The sequence below is a fragment of the Fragaria vesca genome, linkage group LG4, assembly GCF_000184155.1.
Source record: "Fragaria vesca subsp. vesca linkage group LG4, FraVesHawaii_1.0, whole genome shotgun sequence".
Taxonomy (NCBI): Eukaryota; Viridiplantae; Streptophyta; class Magnoliopsida; order Rosales; family Rosaceae; genus Fragaria; species Fragaria vesca.
In genome coordinates this window covers 20,170,398-20,192,951 of record NC_020494.1, presented here as the reverse complement: position 1 = coordinate 20,192,951, position 22,554 = coordinate 20,170,398, and the positions used below count along the sequence as shown (strand labels likewise).

Sequence of the window (22,554 nt, the reverse complement as noted above, 5' to 3'; positions counted from 1 at the left end):
AGACGATATGATTGATCTCAAGTTTCGACATCTCACACTTCGTATTGTCGAAACTCAAAATTTTTACCCATTAAACTGTCAGAGAAATGTGAATGTTTCGATTATTTCAAGCTAATGACCACAGCTTCACCTGTCATACTATTTTGACATGTAACTTGGCACTAATAGAGATGAAGAAATTGTGGAGACCGGAGAGAATGAAAATAAATGGAAGCATGCATATTATTTTTTGGGGAATTTTCATATACACCCAATTTTAAAGAGTGGTTTTAAATAAAACCCACCTAATATTCCTATCTGATAGACATCTAAAATGTATCAATTATGATTAATATTATGTCTTATTTTTTCTAAATTTTACATAATTGCCACTATTCAACTATAACATATTAATATAATAAATTAGCTTAATTGATGTTGTCTTATTTACCTTAATTATGAGTTTTTCTTCTAACACTAACATTTTTCAATCAATTTACAAGAATCATGTAGTTTTCTTTATTTTTATGAAAAAATTTAGATTAAAGGAATTTATTCTCTAATCTATACATAAGGTAAAATATAATATGAATAAGATATCTGATCTAAACCCTATACCTTAAACTCTAAACCCTAAACCCTATACCCTATACCATAAACCCTAAATCCTAAACCCTATATCATAAACCCTATACCCTGAACCTATACCCTAAACCCTATACCTTAACCCTATACCCTAAACCTAATTTTGGGTTTCTTCTTTTTAGGTATATTATCATATCATGCCCTACTTAAAAGGTACATTAGAAACGTAAGTAATAGAGAGTAAAATGTTCTCTCGATTATGATGAGAAATGATATAATAATATACCTAAAAAGAAGAAAATTAATCAAAGAACAAGAACATGTACCTTACAATTAGACATTTTTTGACTATGTAGAGAGACACCAAATGTGAGCTTAAGAATGAAAAGTATAATCCTATTACAAATGACATACTTCTGTATATAGCTTATATATATATACACTCAAGTTAGTAATAACAAGGTAAGAAATTAAAGAATGTAATTGATTATAACAAAGTTAAATCTAACTAAATTTTAGTTAGTATTTGAGTTTCAAATTGATGCTAAAATTGAGAAATATACTAAATTTAGCTTTCTACTGTCTGAAGGGCAAATTAGAAAAACCGAAAAATGAAGAAAACTATTAATTATAGACATTTGTTCTATAAGGTATGTTTGCTTATATGAAGTGGGTGTAAAATAAAAGAAAAATATATATGAGTTTATCTGAAAAGAGGTCTAGTATTTTAAATTTTTATCTAATTTTCTCTTATTTCTACGTCGGCGAGCTGTGATCCCCATGCTCTATTGGCATGTCCATTGTCACTGCCCACCACGTCCATCAGTTTATCCTGCTGTTCTTGACGTATAAATTACTTGATTTAGGAGGAGCAAGAGCTCATATCAGCACATGGTTTCTGGATCCGAGTCGCCATTTTTCTCAAGGCATCCATTAATGGATGTGACTACACCTTGGTGCTAGTATTCAATGTCTGCTACTAATATTCTTTTCCAAGTCTCCCAGCCAACACCCATTTTTCAATTTGTCAAGTGAGATATGTACGAAAACACTGAACGGTTTAGAACACGGTTCATCACTGGCCATTAGACATAGGAACTGTGGATAGTATGTTTTGAAAGCATTGTTTCGGATGACCGACATTTCAACATCGATGGTTTTCTTATGATGACAAGTGATTGAAAGAGAGAAAACGAAAGGAAAATAAGAGGTAGATACCAATCAATAATATTGGTATTTGGTTGTATTAGTTGATAGATTCTTCATCACGTAGAGAAACATAACTAATTAAACGCCAACAGAGTTAGAGTCCTAATATGTCTTAGAGGCGTGTTGCTCAATATCTTACCCATTTTCACTGGCGGAACTAAGATGGCACCCCCCACTCCTATGTTGACACATTTGAAACTATTACCAATTTTAATCAACTTTGTTAGAAACAATGGAAATTGTTAGGTGTGGGACCTCCAAACTTAGTTGCTAATCTGTTTGGCCTCCCGATTTCTTAAATTCTGGCTTCGTCACTGCCCATTTTTACATCATCTTTTCTGCATTTTCTCACCAATTATGTGTTCTTAGAATTCTATTTAAAACAAGAATTTATTCAATATAACCGAGCATCATCAAAGCATCATCAATTCATCAAATATCAATCTATCAAGTCACTTTTCTTACCATACATAAAGTAAGTCATTTTTTCTTACTATTAAAATTTTACCCCCTAGGCCAAATGTTGGATACCCCTAATGTTTGGTATCAAGCCCAAACTCTTAAAGCCCAACTCAGGTTTGGTCAAATAATAAACAAGTTTCTGAATCAAAATCAAAATTCCCCAATTTCAATTCTGGACTAGTAGTGCATAAACCCTCGTCTCCAGCTTTTAGGGTTCGTCTCGCTCCTCCCTACGTTCAATTTCGTAAGCAATTCAATATAGGGTTTCTTCACTACAGTAAAACTTCGCTGGCCTCCAAAAAATGTGATTCTTGTGTTGTTTCGTTTCAAAAATTGCAGGTTTGCGGTTGAAAATGGACGGCGAGGAGTTGACTGAACAGGAGACCGCTCTTTACGATCGCCAAATTAGGGTTTGGGGCGCTGATGCTCAGAGAAGGTAAAGCTTCTAGCTTTCCTTTCTTAATTTTTTTTTTTTGTTTGGAATTCTGAGTTGCTTGCTTTGCTTAAAGCTTTGATTTTGATTTTGGTTTTTGGTTTAGGCTGAGCAAAGCTCATATACTAGTCTGTGGAATTAATGGGACTACTGCCGAGGTAATTGAGCTAATTTGAACTGTCATATCTACTCTGGTTTGTGTTAGAATGAAAATGTTGGTGTGCAATTTTTGTTAAACTTTTGTGGGTTTTTGCTTTTGGGTAGTTTTGCAAGAACATTGTACTAGCAGGAGTCGGTAGTTTGACACTGGTGGATGATCGGGTAGCGACCGAAGAGGCCCTTTCTGCTAACTTTTTGATACCTTGTGATGAAAGCGTGTATGGTGGGAAAACTCTAACCGAGCTTTGTCGCGATTCTCTGAAAGATTTCAATCCGATGGTTCGTGTTTCTGTGGAGAAAGGTCTGCTTTCTAGTGCTACAGATTTTCCAATGATTTGATTCGGATTAAGTAGCTGAAACAAATTTTTGAGTTTATTAAGAGTATACTAGTTTAAGAGTATATTAAACGAAGTTTCCAATGGTTGTTCGTATCAAAGGAGTGGTGATTGTTGGGAAATTTATGGCACTTAGATTAGTTAGGTTTATTTTTAATTTTTTTATTTTTTGTAATTTCTGGTAAAAGAAGAATTAAGAGTATCCCATTCTTTGATCTCACAGGTGACTTGTCAAACTTTGGTGGTGAGTTCTACAGCAACTTTGATGTTGTGGTCATCAGTTGTTGCTCTCTCTCTACAAAAGTATGATGCTCCTTCTCTTCAGATTTGATTATCACTTTCTGATTTACATTGATCATGAGTTTAATCCACATTATCTATTGTCTTTTGTCAATTCTTCTTTTGTAGAAACTGATCAATGAAAAATGCCGAAAGTTATCAAAGCGGGTTGCATTTTACACAGTTGATTGTAGAGACTCTTGTGGTGAAATTTTTGTTGATCTGCAACTCCATAAATACTCAAAGGTGACCATCTGATATTATTTCTTATATTCTAGTTTCACTGAAGTGGTTGCCAATTTCTTTTCTTGATTTATGGCTAAAGATATTATTGCCAGAACTGTAAATCTTATAATTTTCCAATGAATCACTATTTGTTTGAGCACATATTGACTGTTATGATGTAGATTATAATGACAAAATACTCTCAAGCATCTTCAGCATAGAGACTAATGACAGAAAAAGACTGACTTTCTTCTTCTTCTTTGCTTCCTTAACAGCAAAAACTGGAGGAAACAATTGAATGTGAGCACAATTATCCAAGTTTTGAGGTATGACTTGGTCTTTCATTGCTCTAGATGTTGAGTTTTGTTGCATAATTTTCATGCATATCATGCATTATTTCCTCCCACTTCCCAGACATTTTTGCAATTATTGAAGCTTCATTTAGGTCACATTCTGCATGTTTCATTAATTTGGGACCTTCATTCATCTTAATAAGACCTCAAGATAAATAATTTTTGATGGAAATAGACTGTTATTCACAACACATGGATTTAGATTGTTGCAAGTCACATACAGAGATAATGGTCACATTTTGGGTAATAATGTGTGTCACATATAGCATGAACTTACTAATGTCTAGTGCACTTACACCTCTGTGAATTCCAGGATTCAATTTCAGTACCTTGGAAAGCACTTCCCAGAAAAATGTCAAAGCTGTACTTTGCTATGCGAGGTTTGGTAAAATAACTTATTGTTTTTTTTTTTTTGTGTGTGAAAATGTTGGGATTACCCATAGGATAAAGATAAGAGAGGAAGATGAATTATTCCCAGCTAGATGTGAACAATTAAAAACTACCTGTTTTACTGATGGATCATTGGAGAGCATAAAATGGCCATAAAATAAACAAAAATAGCCAAAGAAATAAGAGACGAAGAGGAATAACATTGACCTTCAACAAATGAGATGAGGGATGCATATATCAATTTCTTTATAGCCTTGCTGTCCAAAATTCTTTTGCCATCAATATCAAGACTTATAGAATGCAGATGTTCTCTTACGTTGTGTTTGGATAAAGTAATTTTAATATCCATAGAAATTTCAAAATCATGGGAATTACAATTCATTGAATTTAAATTCCATTAATGGAGAATTCCATTGTTTGGATTTCATGACGTAGAGTTTTAAAATGACAAGAATTTGTATTCAGACTAACCTCAGTTAAGGGAATTGACAAATAACGCCTATTTTGTGAGGAATTCAAGTCGGGAATTTAAGCTCCCAAATTCCACGATTATTTTCCCGTGGAAATTGTTAATTCCACGGGATAAGAATCCAAACGAGGGAAACCGTCCTAAGAAATTGGGAATTCCTTATTTTTGATTAAATTCCCGGGAATTCACCCGCATCCAAACACACCGTTAAAGAACTTTTGCCCTCATATTCACTACAAGTCTCTTGTCATGTGTCAACCACAGGGTTGCACATGTTTGCTGCTTTAACTTTAGTCTTGCTGCTATGTTGTGGTCCTGCTACACTTTTTGTGCCATCAGTCCAACACCAACTTATAGGATGAAAATGATCTCATAAAGAGGAATTTCGCCCTTAAATTTATCTCAAGTCTTGTATGAATTGGTTTCCACTTATCGAAGACCAAGATAGGTGAATTAAGATTATTGTCACTTAACTGCAGTGATAGAGAGGTTTGAAGAAGCTGAGCAACGTAAACCCGGAGAAGTATCAATTGCAGATCTTCCTGGTGTTCTGAAATTGAAGAAGGAATTCTGTGAATCACAGGTGTGGTACTTAAAAGTTGTTATTCTTTTGCCTTTCTAATGTGGTACTTAAAAGTGTTATCTTTCTTCCTACTGCATTGCCTTACGCTTGCTAACGTAACAACCATGCAGTCGTTGAAGGAATCTCATATTCCTGATGCCCTCCTTGAAAGATTGGTGACAGATCCAAGAGAATTTCCTCCTGTTTGTCCCATCATTGGTGGGATTCTGGGGCAGGTGTGCCGACTATCCATCTTATTATATCAAGTAAAAGTGTTTACTTCCCATCTAGAAATATAATGAAATGTTGATTCCCTGACGTTGATAGTTTTGTACTGAACTTCTCAGGAGGTTATCAAAGCAATATCAGGCAAAGGAGAACCTCTCAAGAATTTCTTCTTCTTTGATGCTATGGATGGAAAGGGCATCATAGAGGACCTATCAAACTTTAGCACCGGAAGCTGAGCAGCCTTGTAGAGAGGGATTTGATTGTTCAAAGGGTTGAAAGTAGGACAGTCCTAACTGCCATATAGTGTTGGTAATAGAATTTTCAGGAGGCTTGACCCCTCTTCAGGTAGCTTATAAAAATCCTACCTTTCCGGTTCGGATTCTGATTACTCATCCGTTGCTCAGACTGTATTTGCTAGTGAACCTTACACTACAACATTCAATGATTGGCAATGTATGTTCACAGTCATAGTTACGAGTCTGAGTGCATTGTTCATCGGGTTATCCAACTGTTAAACAAGTTCATGTCTTGATGTTTCTTTCATTTGTATGAGAATCGACATTTGAATCTGAGTATTTGGTCCCTCAAAACTTAATGGAGCGTATATTACTATGTTGATGTCCAGGAGTGGATCATTATACCAAAATCTCAAGGTCCACCTAGTGACACATTATTCATTCTTGAGGTGATGCCTAGGGGGGGATTGAGCAACAAAGAAAGCAAAGGCCAAAGGGATGAAAGCTGCTTTAAGTTTAATCTTCGAGGTCAAGTCCATTGATATTTATGATTTAGGTGTGCTGATGAGATTATGGGATCATAGGTTGTTAAGATTTGTAAGGATGGGTTTTTCTTAACAAAACAAAATTAGGTATTGAACTCTAATCATTACTGAGAATACTGACCCTAATCAAATTCTCACATAGTTTATTTCCATAGCAATCTTTCATGTGAATTTAAAATCTATTGGCCGTTACAAGAGGATTATGGAAATACTCGAATTTGAAACAGTATAGATCAAAATCATTGACTGAAATGCTAAACTTCAGAGACTTTTAAGGTAAAAGACTACCCAAGAGAATGTGCTTTTAACCTGGAAAGATTATTTACTATAAGTGAATTTTCTTTTCTCTTTTGATGCTTCACAAATAGGTTTCCTTTCACTATATGCAGAAATTCCAAATTGGAGAAAAGAAAGAAAATGTTAACAACTAGAAGGAAAAAGCAAAAGAATAAGGAAAGCACAAAGTAGTAGGGTAGATAACAGAGGCTGTAATGATCTACTCCTGCCACTATAAATCATGATTAGTGGTTCAGTGATCCTGATTAATTCTTCCACAATATAAAGAATCACAAAGGAGTCCCCTACACAATCCCATTCACTCCAAAAATCAAATTTTCAAAAGAGTTATGATATTCAGAATGAGGTTTATTCTTATCTTTCTTGACTGTGCTTGAAAATCAAAATTAAATCACCAAACTCATCATCATCCAGATAACCCTTTTTCAATTCAAAAGCACCTACAAATTACACTCCTCACAAGACCCTACCATGGAAAGCCAAAAGGCAAATGACCCTAGTGTTAAAAGTCCTCAAGTAGAGAAGCTACAAGAGCAGTTCATGAATTTGCAACAAGAGTGGGAGTCATACAAACAGTCCAACCCCAAAACCAAGAGGAGATCATGTTCTTCATCCTCAAGCACCTTGGCCAAAACTGTTGATCAACTCCTTGACAACTCTCCAAGGCACCTCATGTCTTCACTTCAGCACATAATGCCTCCCTCAAAAGGCGATAGCTGGAATGTCAGGACTAATGATCTGGCAGTGGAAGAGATTAAAAGAGATCGAAGGGCTGTGATTGAGAGTGGCAAGTTGAAGGGAAGGAGGCTTTTTGAAGATCAGCATGAAGAAACTGAAATTGGTTATGGAGGAGAAGAGAGTGAATGGGGTAGCTGGGATGATTGGGATCAAGAAAGTGAGATGAGATCACTTCCATTATGTGGTTCTGGTGGTGAAGAGGTTGAATCAGGTGAGAGCAAAGAGATTAAAGTTTGTTTTCAGGATTCCATTTCATCTTTAACCTCTTCCTTATGCGGTGAGAAAATGAAGGAAGAAGAGAAACTGGTGACTGTGGAAAAGAAGGAGGTTGTTAAGATTAAAGGGGGTAATGGGGTAAGTTGCATTGTTATGATCATGCCTGTGCTTGCCATTGCTGCACTTATATTTGCAGTTTGCAGTATCAGAGGTCTTTATGGATATGGGAATGAACATTATGAGCTGATTCTAGTCCCAACGTGACATTCTCTTCCACTGTCTCTGATTACTTACAAGAGTTGATTATTTCTTATTATTCCAGTCTCATCAACACTGTTCTTTTTCTCAATTACTCTACGATTTGCATTTGTAGATCAGATAAACATTATATTCAGAGAACTAGAGCATATATATAAGATGTATGTTTCCATTTTTACAGAGCCAAATATGGATTATATAAAATAGAGAGTCAAATCGGCGTTATAAGCTAGGAATATGATTAGAAACTTTCACGTTGCAAATGGACACATATATATCATGACTTGTTTTGGTGTTTTATGTCCTTATTTGGTTAATGATCTGCTCAAAGGTTTCATCAGAATTTTCAGTGGGATGAATATGTATTCCTTCATATGTGGTGAGCACAATTTCCTCATCTCTAGAAAGGCGTTGGACTTGCTTTTTCACGTTGCACCCTTGATTTGTACACTTGTAGTAACTTCTGCATAAATAGGAAAACTCGGGATGATTTCAGGTGTCAAAGTGTATCTCAATCTAATAATGTATTGATATGAGAGTTTTCAAACATTATAGAAATGAAAATTTTCAATTTAATTCCCATGACATATCAAGAAGTTTTGAAATCGAAACACCAATGAAGCATTCCCAAATCAATGGTGCATTACTGCATTAGAAGAATCCAACCTTCCATCACCATTACTAGGCTTAAAAGGACACATTTACAAATCAATTCACTTTGTAAATCATTTACATTCTTCTTTTTATTCTTCTCTGTTTCTGTCAAAGTGCAAAGTAATCTTCATATTAACATATACATGTACGGTAAGCTGATACCATATATAATTGTAACATTCATATAACAAAATATATAAAATTGTTACATTGTTTATAATAGGAGATGCATCAACTAGTGTAAGATGCTTGAGCTTATTGGGTGTTCAAACTATCAGATTTAGTATTAAAATATGAGAAACATAATTGATTAGACAAGTGTGAGACCAGCTTCAATATAATCATCTAAAATATATAATCACCTAAAATTGTTAGTTTCTTTCAATATCTCATAATCAACATCTACTAGGTAATTCTTCACCGATTTGAATTGATTCATACAACCCAGCTTCCTCGATCATCCATCCATTCAAATGGAACCAAGTCATAGGTCTTTTGTTGTTGTTTAATATCATCTTCATATTTATCAGTGAAAATCATTGTTGTTTAATGTCATCTTCATGCGCATGAAGATGACATTAAGAACAGTATGGTTGATAATATTTGTATGCAATTACACATTTACAGATTTTAGAAGAATTTTTCACAGGGATGGTGTGATGATTTCACACACATTTCAAACCAATATACATGAACCTGATCATGCAATCTTGTATCAGATGGTACATTCATCTACAGTTTGATGATAACTAGAAGAGACTAACCTGGGAAAGTTATTGTTCTTAACCGTTTTTTGCCCATATTTTCGCCACCGATATCCATCATCAAGTACATCAACTTGGCTCCTTGTTTGAAATGCAATTTTGTGTTTCTTGGTCTCCTCGTCACCGTAGTGTTTCCTTCCCGATTTCAATTTGTTTACTGAACTGTAGGAGGTTCCGCATATATCCATAGGAACTGCATTGCTACTATGAACATGAGGAAATAATTGAGGAATACTTGAAGCAGCGCTCGATGAGAAATTAGGAGAAGCTGACGATGGTGATAAACCAAAGATACGTATTTGGTTGTGCTCCATTTGATGAGAAGGAGATGAATTGTGATCAGAGTTAACTAGTATTTATTGTGAATTAAGGAAAGACAAACGAGGTTAATGCATCTAGCTTGTTGAAGTGGACTTCGTAGAAATTTTTGGGCGGCTTTTAGTGGCCAACTTCCATACTTCACTAACTACAGAGAAAGACTGACTTGAGCTTTCTGTAGACGAAGAAAGTCACACTAGTAGAGGAAGGCTAGCTATGTCGGCACGGATCATAGGCGCCTTTTCATAATTTGAGTAGGAAATCTAGTTTGGTACAAGGATCATTAATTAGGAAACAAAAGGTAATATGACTTTCTTGTTCCTACTATTATTATGAAATTGAACGTATTCTTTTCACCAAATCCTTGACTTCACGCTTCCACACTCATCTTGTGTGACTAATTAAGTAGAAGTTCATATGTGCGATGAAAATGATGATATGGAAAGTCGAAACTGCTTGGTATATGACAATTCTGGGCAAATCTAAAGTGAATGGCATTGCTCCGAGTTAAAAGTAGTAAGGTAAAGATTTCTTATTTGATGATATAGTCATATTTCAAGTTACCAGATGACTCTTTTGTTGTTCGATCTGTTAGTGTCAAGCAGCAGTTTCTAAGATTCGGGTAGAAAACCGAGTGCGCACTTTTCAATTTATTCTTCAATGAAGTTCACTAAAGAGTTTACTGATAAGGAAATATGGAATTCATAATAACTCATAAAACTTTTTAGGCTTGGACATCTTTGTTGGAAGCAAAAGTTCATAATGAAGTACTTGTACTGATTAGTTTTTCTTAACAGCATTTGGGTGAGTCTGAGCAGCTGTCTGTGGTGGTGGGTTAAGCTCATTCCAGGCTTCAATCCAAGTGACCATGGCATCCCCAAGTTTCTGAAAGTAAGGATCAATTGGGCCAAGTTTTTCCTTGACACTTTTGGCAAGCACAATGTAGCATTCTTGAACAGTTTTGCACTCCTTCGGGAGAACAATGGACTGGAAAAATGGGATAATATCTTCCTGCCAGTAAATGCCTTTGTACTCTTTCTTCAGGTTCACAAATGGGTTGCTTGCCTTGCTATGCCATATGTATGGCAGTCCTGTCTTAACCCCTATCCCCAAATGGTCACATATCACCTGAATAGACCACATAGCAAAAGTTGTCATGTTGGTGGATCATGGATATATAGAAGAAAAAAAAAAACGATCATTATTGTATTTGTCGGTTATATAATCTCTCTTGTAACATACATGTGAAACTCACTTCGATGATATCAACTCATATACATTCTTGAGAATGATGTTAAATCAATCTGAGTATGTGTTCAATTTGAAAGTATTTCAGGTATGAAAATCCAAATGATAATAGGTATGATTTTCTGTTGCCATTTTTTAAGAGAAATGAAAACAGAATATGTCATTTTTTTTTTAAGCTAATTACCTTGGCACACCAGCCAGCCCACATATCATCATATCTGCCAATGGGCTGGCCATCACCCATGAGCCCAAAGTACATAGCTGGGCCTATCAGCTCCCTATCAAAAGCCAGATTCATCCCACACATTGGGAAAAGGGTGCCCTTGGGGATTGTCATCACCGCATCAACATACCTGCTTGAACTAAAGAAACTCAATCCTCAATTATTTTCACAACAACTATTGCCATCTTCATACACATCAATTTGTTCACAAAATGATTTGTTATTTTGTAACGACAACAACTTATTTGGTGAACAAGTTAGCAACTTATTGTAAGAGTGTTCCAACTTTGAATAGATGAAACAATTCCATATCATTTGGTGAACAAGTTAATTAGTATCTATATCTGAAATGGAAATGGAAACTGGGATAACCTGGTGTTGCGCTCACGAGGCTTGACAAGCTGAGTTGGGGCATCGTAGTCAGGAATGTTGAGCCAAAGACCATGAGAAATAGCAGTAGGCACGCCTTCTCGCAAGCTAAATGGGTAGCCACGAACAAAGTCAGCTCCTTCAGCAAATGGATCATAGAGTGTGTTGAAGAACAATGGAGTTGATGGTTTCAGCAGGTTTCGGATGTGCTGTGCCAGTGCATTGATCTCTTTCCCACTAGGATCCTTTGCCACCTTCAACAAAATTAACAAACAATATCGATGAAATTTTTCACCAAAAGAGTGTTATACTTGTATGCATATATGCTTATTAGATAAGACTTACAAAGCAATCGTCATCAATGGTGAAGATGTACTTTTTCTTGGACACCAAGAAACCAAAGCAGCGACATGCAGAGTCCTTGAAAGAAATGCAGCTAGCCTTAGGACCTAAGACCTTGTTGACATGGTCACGGTTATAGAGCTCGTAGTCGAAGCCGTTGGGAACTCGAATAGCATTGGAGGGATCGCCGTCTTGTACGATGATGAGGTGGTAGGGTTGGAAGAAAGGCCTCCACTGCTCCAAGAAATCAAGGTTCCTGATAGTCGGGATCACGATGTCGAGCTCGTCTTTCAGATCAGCTACCATGGCTATCTTGAGAGCTTGATGGAGGTGGTGGGATGGTGTAAATGGAGATGACAGATGATGTATATATAGTTTAAATTGGGAGATAGAGGAGCGTAGGGTTTGTTTAAATTATGTTAGGAACGAGGAAAATGTGAATGCAGAAAAGAAAGAAAGAGTGATGAATACATAAAGGACGAGGTTGCACAGAGTTTATGGCATTACCCACATGACTTGGCGTGAGTTGGTGAAATCTACATGCATGAACACCATGGCTATAGCTACAAGCATTTTCTGGGTTTCCATGGGTTAGCGTAATCTGGGAATCAATGAAAACGTGAAGCTATCTAACCTACCTGGCTACCTGCTGGGACCGTTTTAATCAGATTGATGCCGTTTTGGGACTTCAGTTTTGAAACATGCATGCATGAATTTTCTCGTGATGACAATTCCAGAACGGATCACGGATGGATGGGGTTCTAATTGTTCTATGTGTCAAGTTTCGGCATGTATGAAACGAAAGCTAAGCTTGGATTTGGTCTGATTACATTATGAATTAAAACAATGCAAAAGATTAATGGACATAATCAGATAAATCTATAAATTCCTGCTCATTTCTGGGGAAAGTATGGAGTAGCGCTAGCTTCACTTCCAAGCTAGCTAGGGTGCATTTGGTAAGGTTCCAATTTCTAAGGATCTATGAGTCGAACTGTCATCCTTGAGAAGTAAAGTGCCTCTTGGTCCTCTTCCAATACTATATCATTTCTTGTTGGTAATAACTAATAAGTATACAAACAATGATCTTAAACAAGACTGTCTCTAGCTATGCCTGCGCATCCTTGTTCATGTGAGACACAAATAACTCTTTCAAAATAACAAAGTCCGCTGAAGATCAAATTATATATTGTATATCTGTTTTAATGCATGTAATATACATACCTTAACCTAACTCTATCACATCCGGTAAGGTTCTATCATATCAATCTATCATCATAGTATATGCGATTTGTAATTTTGGATTCTCTTTAACATTGTCCCACGCATGTAGCTAGCTTACCCTTTACATCTAATAAACATTTGTAAGAACTAGTAGACAATAGACATCCTTAGGTATGGGTTGCATCGGGGATGGGTCACATCTGATCCATTGCTAGCTAGCCTTCTTATCGATGTGTGCTTTGAGCCTTTGAGTACTAAGAAGGTACCCTGCATGTGTTTATGGGACTCAACAAGCTTTTGATCATCAAAAACGGATTGGTGCAGCATATGCATGTATCGTGTTACAAAGTCTCTCATTTCATCGGAAGGGGACCCTCCACAATGCATTTGTCCATCACTTGGCATCATGGCATATCCGACTCCTACTACCATAATGTTAGGCTTTCCTCGGACACAGTTGCCTTCACTAGCTTTAGAATCACAATGCTAGCTGTATTATCCAATGTCCAACGTACGTACTGTATGTAGGAAAATAATGGAATTTTCCCACATCATCACTATATTTGTTTGATTCCGATCGTCTTTTAATAAGGATCTTATAACGAGGAATCGTTGATCAAGTGATACGAGGACTTTCAAATGAACAGTTAGATAACATGCACATTTGAATTTGAATATATCAATTAAAGTTTAAAACACTCATTAAACCGTTCATTCAAAAATCATCACTTAGTCTTCATTACAATGTCCTCTTTGGAAGCTCTTCTCTCAAACCATATGCAACTTAATTTTTGTGGGAGAAACCCTCTTAAACCTCTTGAACTTTTTAAAGATAAACAATTTTGATTGTTATCTCTAATCACGTACCCTAGGTGAGGCATATGGGCCATGGAGAAGTGGGCCAGATGGACCAACATGGAGCCCAATTTCCTCCACCGTAAGCAGCGAGGGAGGTCACGTCACTTTTCGTGTTATTTGGTGGGTGCCCAAGGATTTCCATATATTGGATACCTAAATGATCTAGGGTAAAATTATATATCATGATCCAAGAGAAAGAAATTGTATTCTCAAATCCCACATAAATTAAACCAGGAGGCTTTAGATTATTTTTCTTTTTTATTTTAAAAGGGAGGCTTAGATTCTTTTTCTGAATAAGAATGAGGTTAGGCTTAGAGAACATTGAAAAAAAAAAAAAACATAATCATAAACCAAAGATGCATATATCATGTCTCACCTTCAGTTCAATAAGCTTTCCATTACACATTGGAGACAATAACGTATGGTCCTGTCAGTTTCACCAAACCAAAAAGAAGAGGATATTGGTTTTGGAGTATTAATATTAACCATTTTCTCCCACCTTGGAGCTTATGTTATACAAAACAAGAATTAGCTAGGCATACACAATGTGAATGTGAAGGCACTAAGCCACTAACGTATGCAATATCAAATTCAAGTCACTTCGAATTGGCATTATTGCAACCAAAATGGAAACACATCGATCCCAACTTATCCGGCAAATATGAGCCAAATGTCTTCCAAATTCAATTCCCTCATCTGCAATCCCATCGTACCGCCATTTTGTGGAATCCGAGTCCACATTATTGAACCCCCAAAATCCCATACATATTGCCATGTACGTACGTAATATATGTATGATTAATTAATTGTATGAGTCACGATCGAGTAACGGCTCACTTCATATACGGACATCACTTTCGTAAGTTCAGTCATTCTCTAAAGATTTTCAATTTCAAAGTCTGATCTCTCTTTCGATTCCTCGGAAAAGCAGTAATCTACTGTTAACACCTGAGAAGGAGCCGGATCCTTCCGGTGTTATGTATTTTGAATTATTTAGTGGATACGTGGTAAACTCATGAGCCTCTGGTTTCGGTTTGAGGCCTCAAGCTTGACATGCCCCTAGAGTTTTGCCATCTGTCTCAACAACAACGCATTCGTCTGTTCCAAGTTATCATGTTGCCAGATGTCTGAATAAGGTTCATTTCCTTGTAAAGGTAGGACACCTATTTCGATCATGGCTTGGTGTCTCATATCACACTCGTCATATGACGTAGAGAATGTTAAGTGCGTCGGTCATATACCATCGATATGTTAATTAGTTATTTGGTAGGAAAAAACCATAGAGCAATTCGTATGTAGAAATCTGATAAAATTTTATTATGTTAGCTTATAATAAGAAGCTTTCTATGATACTCAACGATCTTAATTATTATGTATCTCTGAAATTGGATTAATTTCCTTATCTTCTAGAGATGGTCTGATTCAGCTCGATGGATCCGTCGACACTGTGCAGAGAACTAATATCAAAACTACAAGCAGGCACATGATCAATGACAAAGAATATATTCGTTCATAATATATAAAACCATGCCAGTAACCAGTGACTATGTTATAATGCCATCCAAAAACCAATGACTATGATACGCTTAATTTTTTTTTTTTGTTATATACAATCCATATTACAAATTGTATTCACTAAAAAACCCATTAGCATCAAGCCCTCAACTAAGTAGTACTTTTAGCATAAAAAAAAAACTAAGTAGTACTTCTGATTCTTCTGATCGACCATTAGATTTCTTGGTTTGAGATTTTACAGAAGATTCGTTTCCTATATATATATTTTTAATTGGTTTTATTTCTTGTTAGACAATGCACGATAATCCATCACCCTCTTCCTTCTCCATTTCTTCGATTCGAATTGCTTTTGAAAACTAATTATTCCGAAAGTTTATAACACTGATGGAGTCCTTTGATTTACGCAATATATTTCATGTATTAGTTAGACATGAAACATCACATGATAATGATCGATCATTCGTTTTATGATCACAATTTGTGATAGCCTAGTGAAAGCAGAAAGCACATGCTAACCCTATAATAGCCGATCCTTTGGGGTATTCTTTTTCTGATGGAAACCTTAGCCTTTGGTATGATTGATATGTCGACAAACCCCCATATGCATTGTCTCCACAGGTTTTCTGCAACTTCCGGCTTCTGTAATATTTATGATTCCTCAATACAGAAACGTCTGAAATTTGTTGGATCCACAATAAATATTGCATATCTCAGCAGGACCTCACCTCTCAGAGCAAATTTAATACATGCATCCAATTTTACAGAAACTGCAAGCACGCTTTACAGACATTTTTTACAGCAAGTTTTCACATTTAGAATCATCGATCCCATCTCAGGAAATAGGCCAACAGATGAAAAATACAAGAGCTAGCAAAATTTAAGAGGCTCGATCTGACTTACCATGCACCCTACCATTATATATTTTCCATGCATGGCCAGGACATTACTCACGTGTTCTCTTGCTTCTGGGCTCCTCCCTCCTGTGTTGTGCATATCATTTTTCCATTTGTGGCCTACCTGGGCGACCTGCAGGTTGAATCATCACAGTGCTGTAATTTTGTAGTTACCTCTCAAATTAGGTTTTCGTTTTCTAGTTTATCTCCATCTGATGACCAATTCAACTAAGCTTGATTAGCATAGTTGCATATACATCCAAAATTCTAATACTAGCCGTTAAGGATAATCCAACTCTTAAACTGTGGTTTTACAGCCAACTGTTTGAGTCCAAGTAGCTTTAACCAATGAGATGAAAATTCTTTCAATAAGAAAATTAATACGACCGTTTCTAAATCTTTATTTTTTTAAACTACCCCCCACGTCAGTGTATCAATAAAACAACAAGTACTTTGAATGGATTAGAGAAATATCGTAAATGACAAAAAAAAAAAAAAAAAAAAAAATTCAAAACTAAGTTTTTAAGAGTTTGATTAGGAATGACCGAATGAGTTTATGAACTATTTTCGATTCATCCTTTTGTCCAATTTAAAAGCTCGACAATATGTGCTATTCATGAACAATATGAGTTACCTATTCATGAATAATATGTGCTTTCGTGTTGATTACGGATATGAGATGAGTTGTAATAATTCAATCATTACAATTTACTATATATGATGTGTAAACTCAAACGTTTTGCGAACACAAACGAGTCAATTCACAAACCCAAAATAAACTGTAAAACTTGGGAACTCATCACGGTAAACATCCTCATAGACTCATAGAAGCTTGGTAAGTCACTTTGGAAGTCCAACACATGAACAGCACAACAAGTTGAAGAAAATTCCAAAAATGCCCCACTGGAAAAAGAGCCAACCTCCGGGCGCACCCATTCTTACCTCCGAAGCCGACCCGTCCTCCGTTGCACGTGGCCCGTTATATAATGCAACGTCAGAATAGAAGAACCGAGTGAGTTCAAGATCTGATATATGGTCCTGCTTCTGAGTGAGAGAGACGCCAAGTTTCATATAGCAGTAGAGGAAGAAACCGAAGCTCCCAGTTCTACACCCAAAAGAAGCAGAGCTCTCTTTGCTCTTTCTCTGTCTTTCTCCCCAGTCTCTACCAGCACACATTTTAGCACAGTTAAAGAGAAAGAAAGAAGGAAAGAAAAGGCTGATCTCCACCACCCAAGAAAGAGAGAGCGCCTTAACAATTGAATCTTTACTCGAGCTGACCTAAAACCAATGGGGGAGGTCCTACAATCTTTTTTCTAATATTTGTTTTCCCACTTTCAGAACTTATAAGCTTGTTTAGTTTACATCTTTGTTTATTGGGAGAGTTGGGTTTGTGTTTGTTCAGAAGGAGAAGAAGCCCGAGGAGAAGAAAATGGAGGAGAAGAAGCCTGAGGAGGTGAAAAAGCCTGAAGAGGAAAAGAAGGCTGAGGAGAATAAGAAGGAAGAGAAACCAGCTGAGGAGAAGAAGGAAGAGAAGAAAGCTGAAGAGGGTAAGGATGGCAAAGAGGCCAAAGAGGGTGATGCTCCGCCACCTCCGCCACCACCTCAAGAAATTGTGCTCAGAGTCTATATGCATTGTGAAGGTTGTGCTAGAAAGGTCAAGAGGTGCCTCAAAGGCTTTCAAGGTTTGTACTTCTTCTATTGTTCTTCAACTTTCTTTCAGATTTGCCATGTATGTGTAATGTGTCTGTTTCAATGCGTCTATGAGAATTAATTGATGATGTTTGTTTTTTCAGGGGTGGAAGATGTGAGCACAGATTGCAAGAGTCACAAGGTGGTTGTCAAGGGAGAGAAGGCTGATCCAATCAAGGTTCTTGAGAGAGTTCAGAGGAAGAGTCATAGACAAGTTGAGCTTCTCTCCCCAATCCCAAAACCACCAGCTGAGGAGGAGAAGAAGCCGGAAGAGAAACCCAAGCCGGAGGAAAAGAAAGAAGAGGTCAGTAAATTTTTATCTTTACCGTTCATTTACCAAGTTCAAAATCTTGTTCCTATTTTCTTGGTTTTAGTTGATTGATGTTGGGATTCAATTGTTCTTGTTATGCTGCAGCCTCCTCAGGTCATCTCTGTGGTGCTCAAGGTTCACATGCATTGCGAGGCTTGTGCACAAGAAATCAAGAAACGCATTCAGAGGATGAAAGGTGTGTATAAACAACCTTCTTCTTCTTTTTTCTTTTCCTAGGAGAAAATCCAAAAACAAAAAAGAGGTCATTTCTTTGATTCCTTTTGTCATTTCTGCTCATCATTTTCTGTCTTTCACAAAAAAGAAAAAATTGAGCTTTGATAATATGCATGTGTTGGCAATTAACGGTCCTGCACTTTTATTGGTTGTGCTATACTGCAATCCATCTGTAACCTCCAAAAGAGAGAAATCAAAATTAAAACCCCTTTATATTCTGAATCTCAATCTTAAAAAAGAGTTTATTCTCTCACCAAGGACCAATCTTTCGATGTCAATACATTCTTCCTCTTAAATAAAATATTAAATTCCTTTTGATTTCACTGAAATCAAGTCCAATTCAAGTCAATTCAAGTCCTTTCATGACCAAATCCCACCTATCCAGCTTTAATTAAGATCCTCAAGGTTTTCTGGGTCCATCCAAATCTGATTTCCTTTTTCTTGTAGGAGTGGAATCAGCAGAACCAGATCTAAAGGGATCACAAGTGACAGTAAAGGGTGTGTTTGATCCGGCCAAGCTAGTTGAGTACGTGTACAAAAGAACCGGCAAGCAGGCAGAGATAGTGAAGCAAGAGCCGGAGAAGAAGGCTGACAAAGAAGAAGCCAAAGAGGGAAGTAAAGACGGGAAGAAAGGTGGTGAAGAAGGTGGCAAGGACAAGAAAAGTGGTGATGGTGGAGGTGAGGCTGCACCACCAGCTGAAGATAACAAAGAAAAGAAAGGTGACGGCAATGAAGGTGGTGCTGCAGCTTCTGTTGCACCAGAAGGCGGAGCAGTTACAGAAGAGACCAAGGTTGGTGAGCTCATGAAGATAAACGAGTACAACTACTACCCACCAAGGTATGCCATGGAACTGTACGCCTACCCTCCACAGATCTTCAGTGATGAGAACCCAAATGCATGTGCTGTTATGTAAAAAATGAACAATGAGTGGGAATTGGGGGAGAAACTGTTGAATATTTGGGTGCTGGATTTGCTACCCTACTTACCCTGTCCTATTCTACTACATGTTCCCCGCTGTTACTGTGTAGTAGTTTTTCTTACTTGTTATGAACTAATGCTCTGCCTACAGAGATAAGCTGTAGAATTTTGTGAGTCTGCTGCTCTGTATTTTCTGTTTTAGTTAAACTTGTTATATATAAGTATAAAAACCAGTTCATATAGTATAATGGAATGTACGTATAAAACCTTTGCCTTCTACTCCAAGTCAGATAATTCACATAACAGCAAGATCACTCTTGCTCGAGTAAGTTTAACTTCATTTTTAGTGATTTCATGATGACCTTATAAGAAAGAAAGAAAAAAATGATGACCTTTTAAGAGTTCCACCTTAGAAGGGGTCTGACGAGGACTTGAAAGAGGTTGTCCATCTAGTTAGAAATATTACTTGTTCTTGAATAAGTTATAGTTTGTGGTTCTAATGGTATTCGGTGCATTAGTATTGTATTGCATTTTTTAAACAGTTTTTGGTATTGCATGATTAGGCTACAACTATTCAATTCCCAAAGTAAAAGTTAGTGAAATTTAGGAATCTTGAGTAAATTGAAAGTTAAAATAAGTGGCTATATAGGTGAGTTACGTAGGGCTTGTAGGGGTGTTGAAAAGTAGTGGAAATGAATGGGAGACTGACCTGAAGTTTCTAGTTTTAGCACTTACAGCGGTTGTGAAATGTGCATATCTGCATTGACCATAATGAAAGTTATCCAAGAAAAGATTGGATCGGAGGCAATGCCAATAGTTGAGACAAATAGTTATTATTTGACATTAATTAGGAGCAAATAGTATATACAAATGAGTAGCTTACTTGTTGCTCATGGACATGGATGGTTTGCAATGATGGAGCTGGTGGTCCAAATCTGAAATTTGTATTTGTTAGTTATGATTATAAATAAACAGTTATCACTTCAACTATACTTAGGTATATATAGCATTGAGCATTCATTCCCTCCATAAGAGAAAATCCAAGGTCCGAGATCTATAGCATAAGCATAAACTGCCATCCAAATGACAAAATGGCTGCCGAAGCAAATTTAAAAATGGAACCCTAAGTGGATTTCAGTTTCGTTAAGCGATCTTAGTCCTAAATTATATGACAATGACTCCTGTTTTTCTGTGCCTTTTGTTTCTAATTGCAAAATTTTGTGACACTCTGAAGCCGTGGTTTTTACTTATTATGATAGTTCTGTTTCCAATAAGATTTTTCTTTCGCTACTTTCTGTTGCATTGTTCTATTTCTATGGAGGAGTTGTTAATTACCCTTTTTTACCTTCCTTGACTTGATCTAGGTTTCCTAAACTTCACCTAAATCTTGAAAATGACACTTCTGGAAGACCACATTTCCCTCAAATTTTTCATCCCAAATTAAACTAATAGTTAGGTAAAAAAAACCATGTTCCAATCAGCGGTTTCTTGAGTAACTTGTTTCTATCATTTTGTAGTCTCCTTGGGACGAAGAAAATTATATTTGTTGTTGAATTCTATTTATATATCTACATTATTTTTAATACAAGTCATTTTGTTTAAAAGATAGTTTATATTCTTCCCTCAAGACAAGTAAAACTGTATGTGACTTGTTACAAGGTTGTCGTTGTTTTACAAAGAGAAGAGGATTCAAAACACCAAAATACACTTAAACCGGCATGAGCAAACGGTTGGATTGCATGATCATACTATTTGGTTTTTTTGATTAATAGTTAACTACGATGATGTTGGGTTACTTATATATCGGTGCATAGCAGAATCTTCGTATTTTACACCTAACCTTGACGTACTCTTTCCCTTTTGTAATCACAAGTCCTGTTTTCTTACAGAGTGTGTGCGCCAGTGAAAGTGGGGATACAATATATTCGACCCCATATAATACAAATAGTTTGATTCATGCATTGCAATCATATACTGTGAGTACTAAATTAACAATGTTAGTGATCAAGGACATTAGCACATGCAATTCCCTTTTGGTATTTGTGTAGGTTGAAAACTTTGATAGTAGTATGTCGATGGTTGTACGAACACACTACTGCTACTAATATACAGATTAATCATGCATGTCATAGCTTTCAATTCATATTAGATTATAGGACGGTCGACTCTCTCTCGACCTTTACAAAAAGTTTGTTTAACTGGTTCATAATTCTGCATCAGATTCGACCCCTCACATGCTTATTTCATCATTCCAGCTAGAGCTAGGTTTTTGTTTTTGTTTCTTGTGCAGGGCGAGTCGAAAATCCCGATTAGAGCGGGAAGACAACGAAGAATTCTAGTTGCTACGTGCATTACTCAGTTGAATCGACTTTTACGGTACTTAGTTGAATCAATTTTTACAGTTTTGTTCGTTGTATGTACGGTGGTGCTATTCACACATCTTATTTTGTTATATAATTGTGAAAACATTTACTATAGTTTTATCGTAGTATCAAGTATAAACATATCCATAAAGTATTGAATCTAGATTCTATAGATTAATAGATATGCCTCTCGAATTAGGGAAACTAGCTCAACGGAAAGTTGAGAGTGCCTATATGCTCGTGCTGGTTACGAATTGCCGAATTGGACATGTCCTTCGGTCCTTATCCCATGTTTCATTTTCATTTGCTGATAATGGAGGTCGAAAGCATGTGTTCATTTCTCAGAAGCAGTACTGGGGGATTTACAGAGCACACTGTAATTGACAATCCATTGAGAAAGATAAGGTCCCCCGGCCTTTCCTTCCAAGTATTACTGTCACAATGTTAATATTGGAAGGCTGGAAGCACATTGTGGTCGCTTTCCTTGTTTTGTCTTTGTTTTTCTTTTCCCTAGCTTGGAGTTGCCAAACAAGATAATATATGCAATCCTGTTTTCCCATGTTTTTTTCGATGGAAGAAAGAAAGTTGCAAACCAAAACCGAATCCCATTTTCTCATGTTCTTCATAATGTTTATATGAAAAACCAGTTCACGCAAAATTTATTACACGCCAAACT

The 22,554-nt window shown here is 36.5% G+C and overlaps 4 protein-coding genes across 4 annotated transcripts; 2 read left to right on the top strand and 2 right to left on the bottom strand.

Moving 5' to 3' along the window:
- Window positions 1-2,099: 2,099 nt before the first annotated feature.
- Window positions 2,100-6,285, top strand: LOC101298012 (SUMO-activating enzyme subunit 1A-like). The gene is made up of 11 exons (XM_004297480.1): window positions 2,100-2,448; window positions 2,575-2,671; window positions 2,775-2,826; window positions 2,933-3,128; window positions 3,386-3,465; window positions 3,571-3,687; window positions 3,942-3,992; window positions 4,333-4,399; window positions 5,358-5,461; window positions 5,572-5,676; window positions 5,788-6,285. Exons 2-11 carry the CDS (start codon window positions 2,589-2,591, stop codon window positions 5,902-5,904), a joined length of 972 nt encoding a protein of 323 aa, XP_004297528.1. The 5' UTR covers window positions 2,100-2,448; window positions 2,575-2,588; the 3' UTR covers window positions 5,905-6,285.
- Window positions 6,286-8,184: 1,899 nt separating this feature from the next.
- Window positions 8,185-9,700, bottom strand: LOC101297720 (probable WRKY transcription factor 75-like). Its single transcript, XM_004297479.1, has 2 exons — window positions 9,377-9,700; window positions 8,185-8,421 (listed from the first exon to the last, which is right to left on the bottom strand). The coding sequence occupies exons 1-2, from the start codon at window positions 9,688-9,690 to the stop codon at window positions 8,256-8,258; spliced, it is 480 nt and encodes a 159-aa protein (XP_004297527.1). The 5' UTR covers window positions 9,691-9,700; the 3' UTR covers window positions 8,185-8,255.
- A 774-nt stretch (window positions 9,701-10,474) lies between these two features.
- On the bottom strand, window positions 10,475-12,212 carry LOC101295043 (UDP-arabinopyranose mutase 1-like). Its single transcript, XM_004298503.1, has 4 exons — window positions 11,880-12,212; window positions 11,538-11,788; window positions 11,127-11,295; window positions 10,475-10,822 (listed from the first exon to the last, which is right to left on the bottom strand). The coding sequence occupies exons 1-4, from the start codon at window positions 12,180-12,182 to the stop codon at window positions 10,475-10,477; spliced, it is 1,071 nt and encodes a 356-aa protein (XP_004298551.1). The 5' UTR covers window positions 12,183-12,212.
- Window positions 12,213-17,372: 5,160 nt separating this feature from the next.
- Window positions 17,373-19,851, top strand: LOC101297429. Its single transcript, XM_004297478.1, has 5 exons — window positions 17,373-17,659; window positions 17,766-18,045; window positions 18,157-18,356; window positions 18,468-18,558; window positions 19,044-19,851. The coding sequence occupies exons 1-5, from the start codon at window positions 17,651-17,653 to the stop codon at window positions 19,508-19,510; spliced, it is 1,047 nt and encodes a 348-aa protein (XP_004297526.1). The 5' UTR covers window positions 17,373-17,650; the 3' UTR covers window positions 19,511-19,851.
- The last annotated feature ends 2,703 nt before the right edge of the window (window positions 19,852-22,554 follow it).

Bases quoted from the DNA above. Each gene is read 5' to 3' on its own strand.
- LOC101298012 (XM_004297480.1), top strand. From the start codon at position 2,589: ATGGACGGCGAGGAGTTGACTGAACAGGAGACCGCTCTTTACGATCGC. The intron at 2,827-2,932 runs GTAATTGAGCTA...GCTTTTGGGTAG, and splicing joins TTAATGGGACTACTGCCGAG to TTTTGCAAGAACATTGTACT. The intron at 3,466-3,570 runs GTATGATGCTCC...CTTCTTTTGTAG, and splicing joins GTTGCTCTCTCTCTACAAAA to AAACTGATCAATGAAAAATG.
- LOC101297720 (XM_004297479.1), bottom strand. From the start codon at position 9,690: ATGGAGCACAACCAAATACGTATCTTTGGTTTATCACCATCGTCAGCT. The intron at 8,422-9,376 runs GTTAGTCTCTTC...CTATTTATGCAG, and splicing joins AAGAACAATAACTTTCCCAG to AAGTTACTACAAGTGTACAA.
- LOC101295043 (XM_004298503.1), bottom strand. From the start codon at position 12,182: ATGGTAGCTGATCTGAAAGACGAGCTCGACATCGTGATCCCGACTATC. The intron at 11,789-11,879 runs GTAAGTCTTATC...ATTTTGTTGAAG, and splicing joins CCATTGATGACGATTGCTTT to GTGGCAAAGGATCCTAGTGG. The intron at 10,823-11,126 runs GTAATTAGCTTA...TGGTCTATTCAG, and splicing joins GGGCTGGCTGGTGTGCCAAG to GTGATATGTGACCATTTGGG.
- LOC101297429 (XM_004297478.1), top strand. The intron at 18,357-18,467 runs GTCAGTAAATTT...GTTATGCTGCAG, and splicing joins CGGAGGAAAAGAAAGAAGAG to CCTCCTCAGGTCATCTCTGT. The intron at 18,559-19,043 runs GTGTGTATAAAC...TTTTTCTTGTAG, and splicing joins ACGCATTCAGAGGATGAAAG to GAGTGGAATCAGCAGAACCA.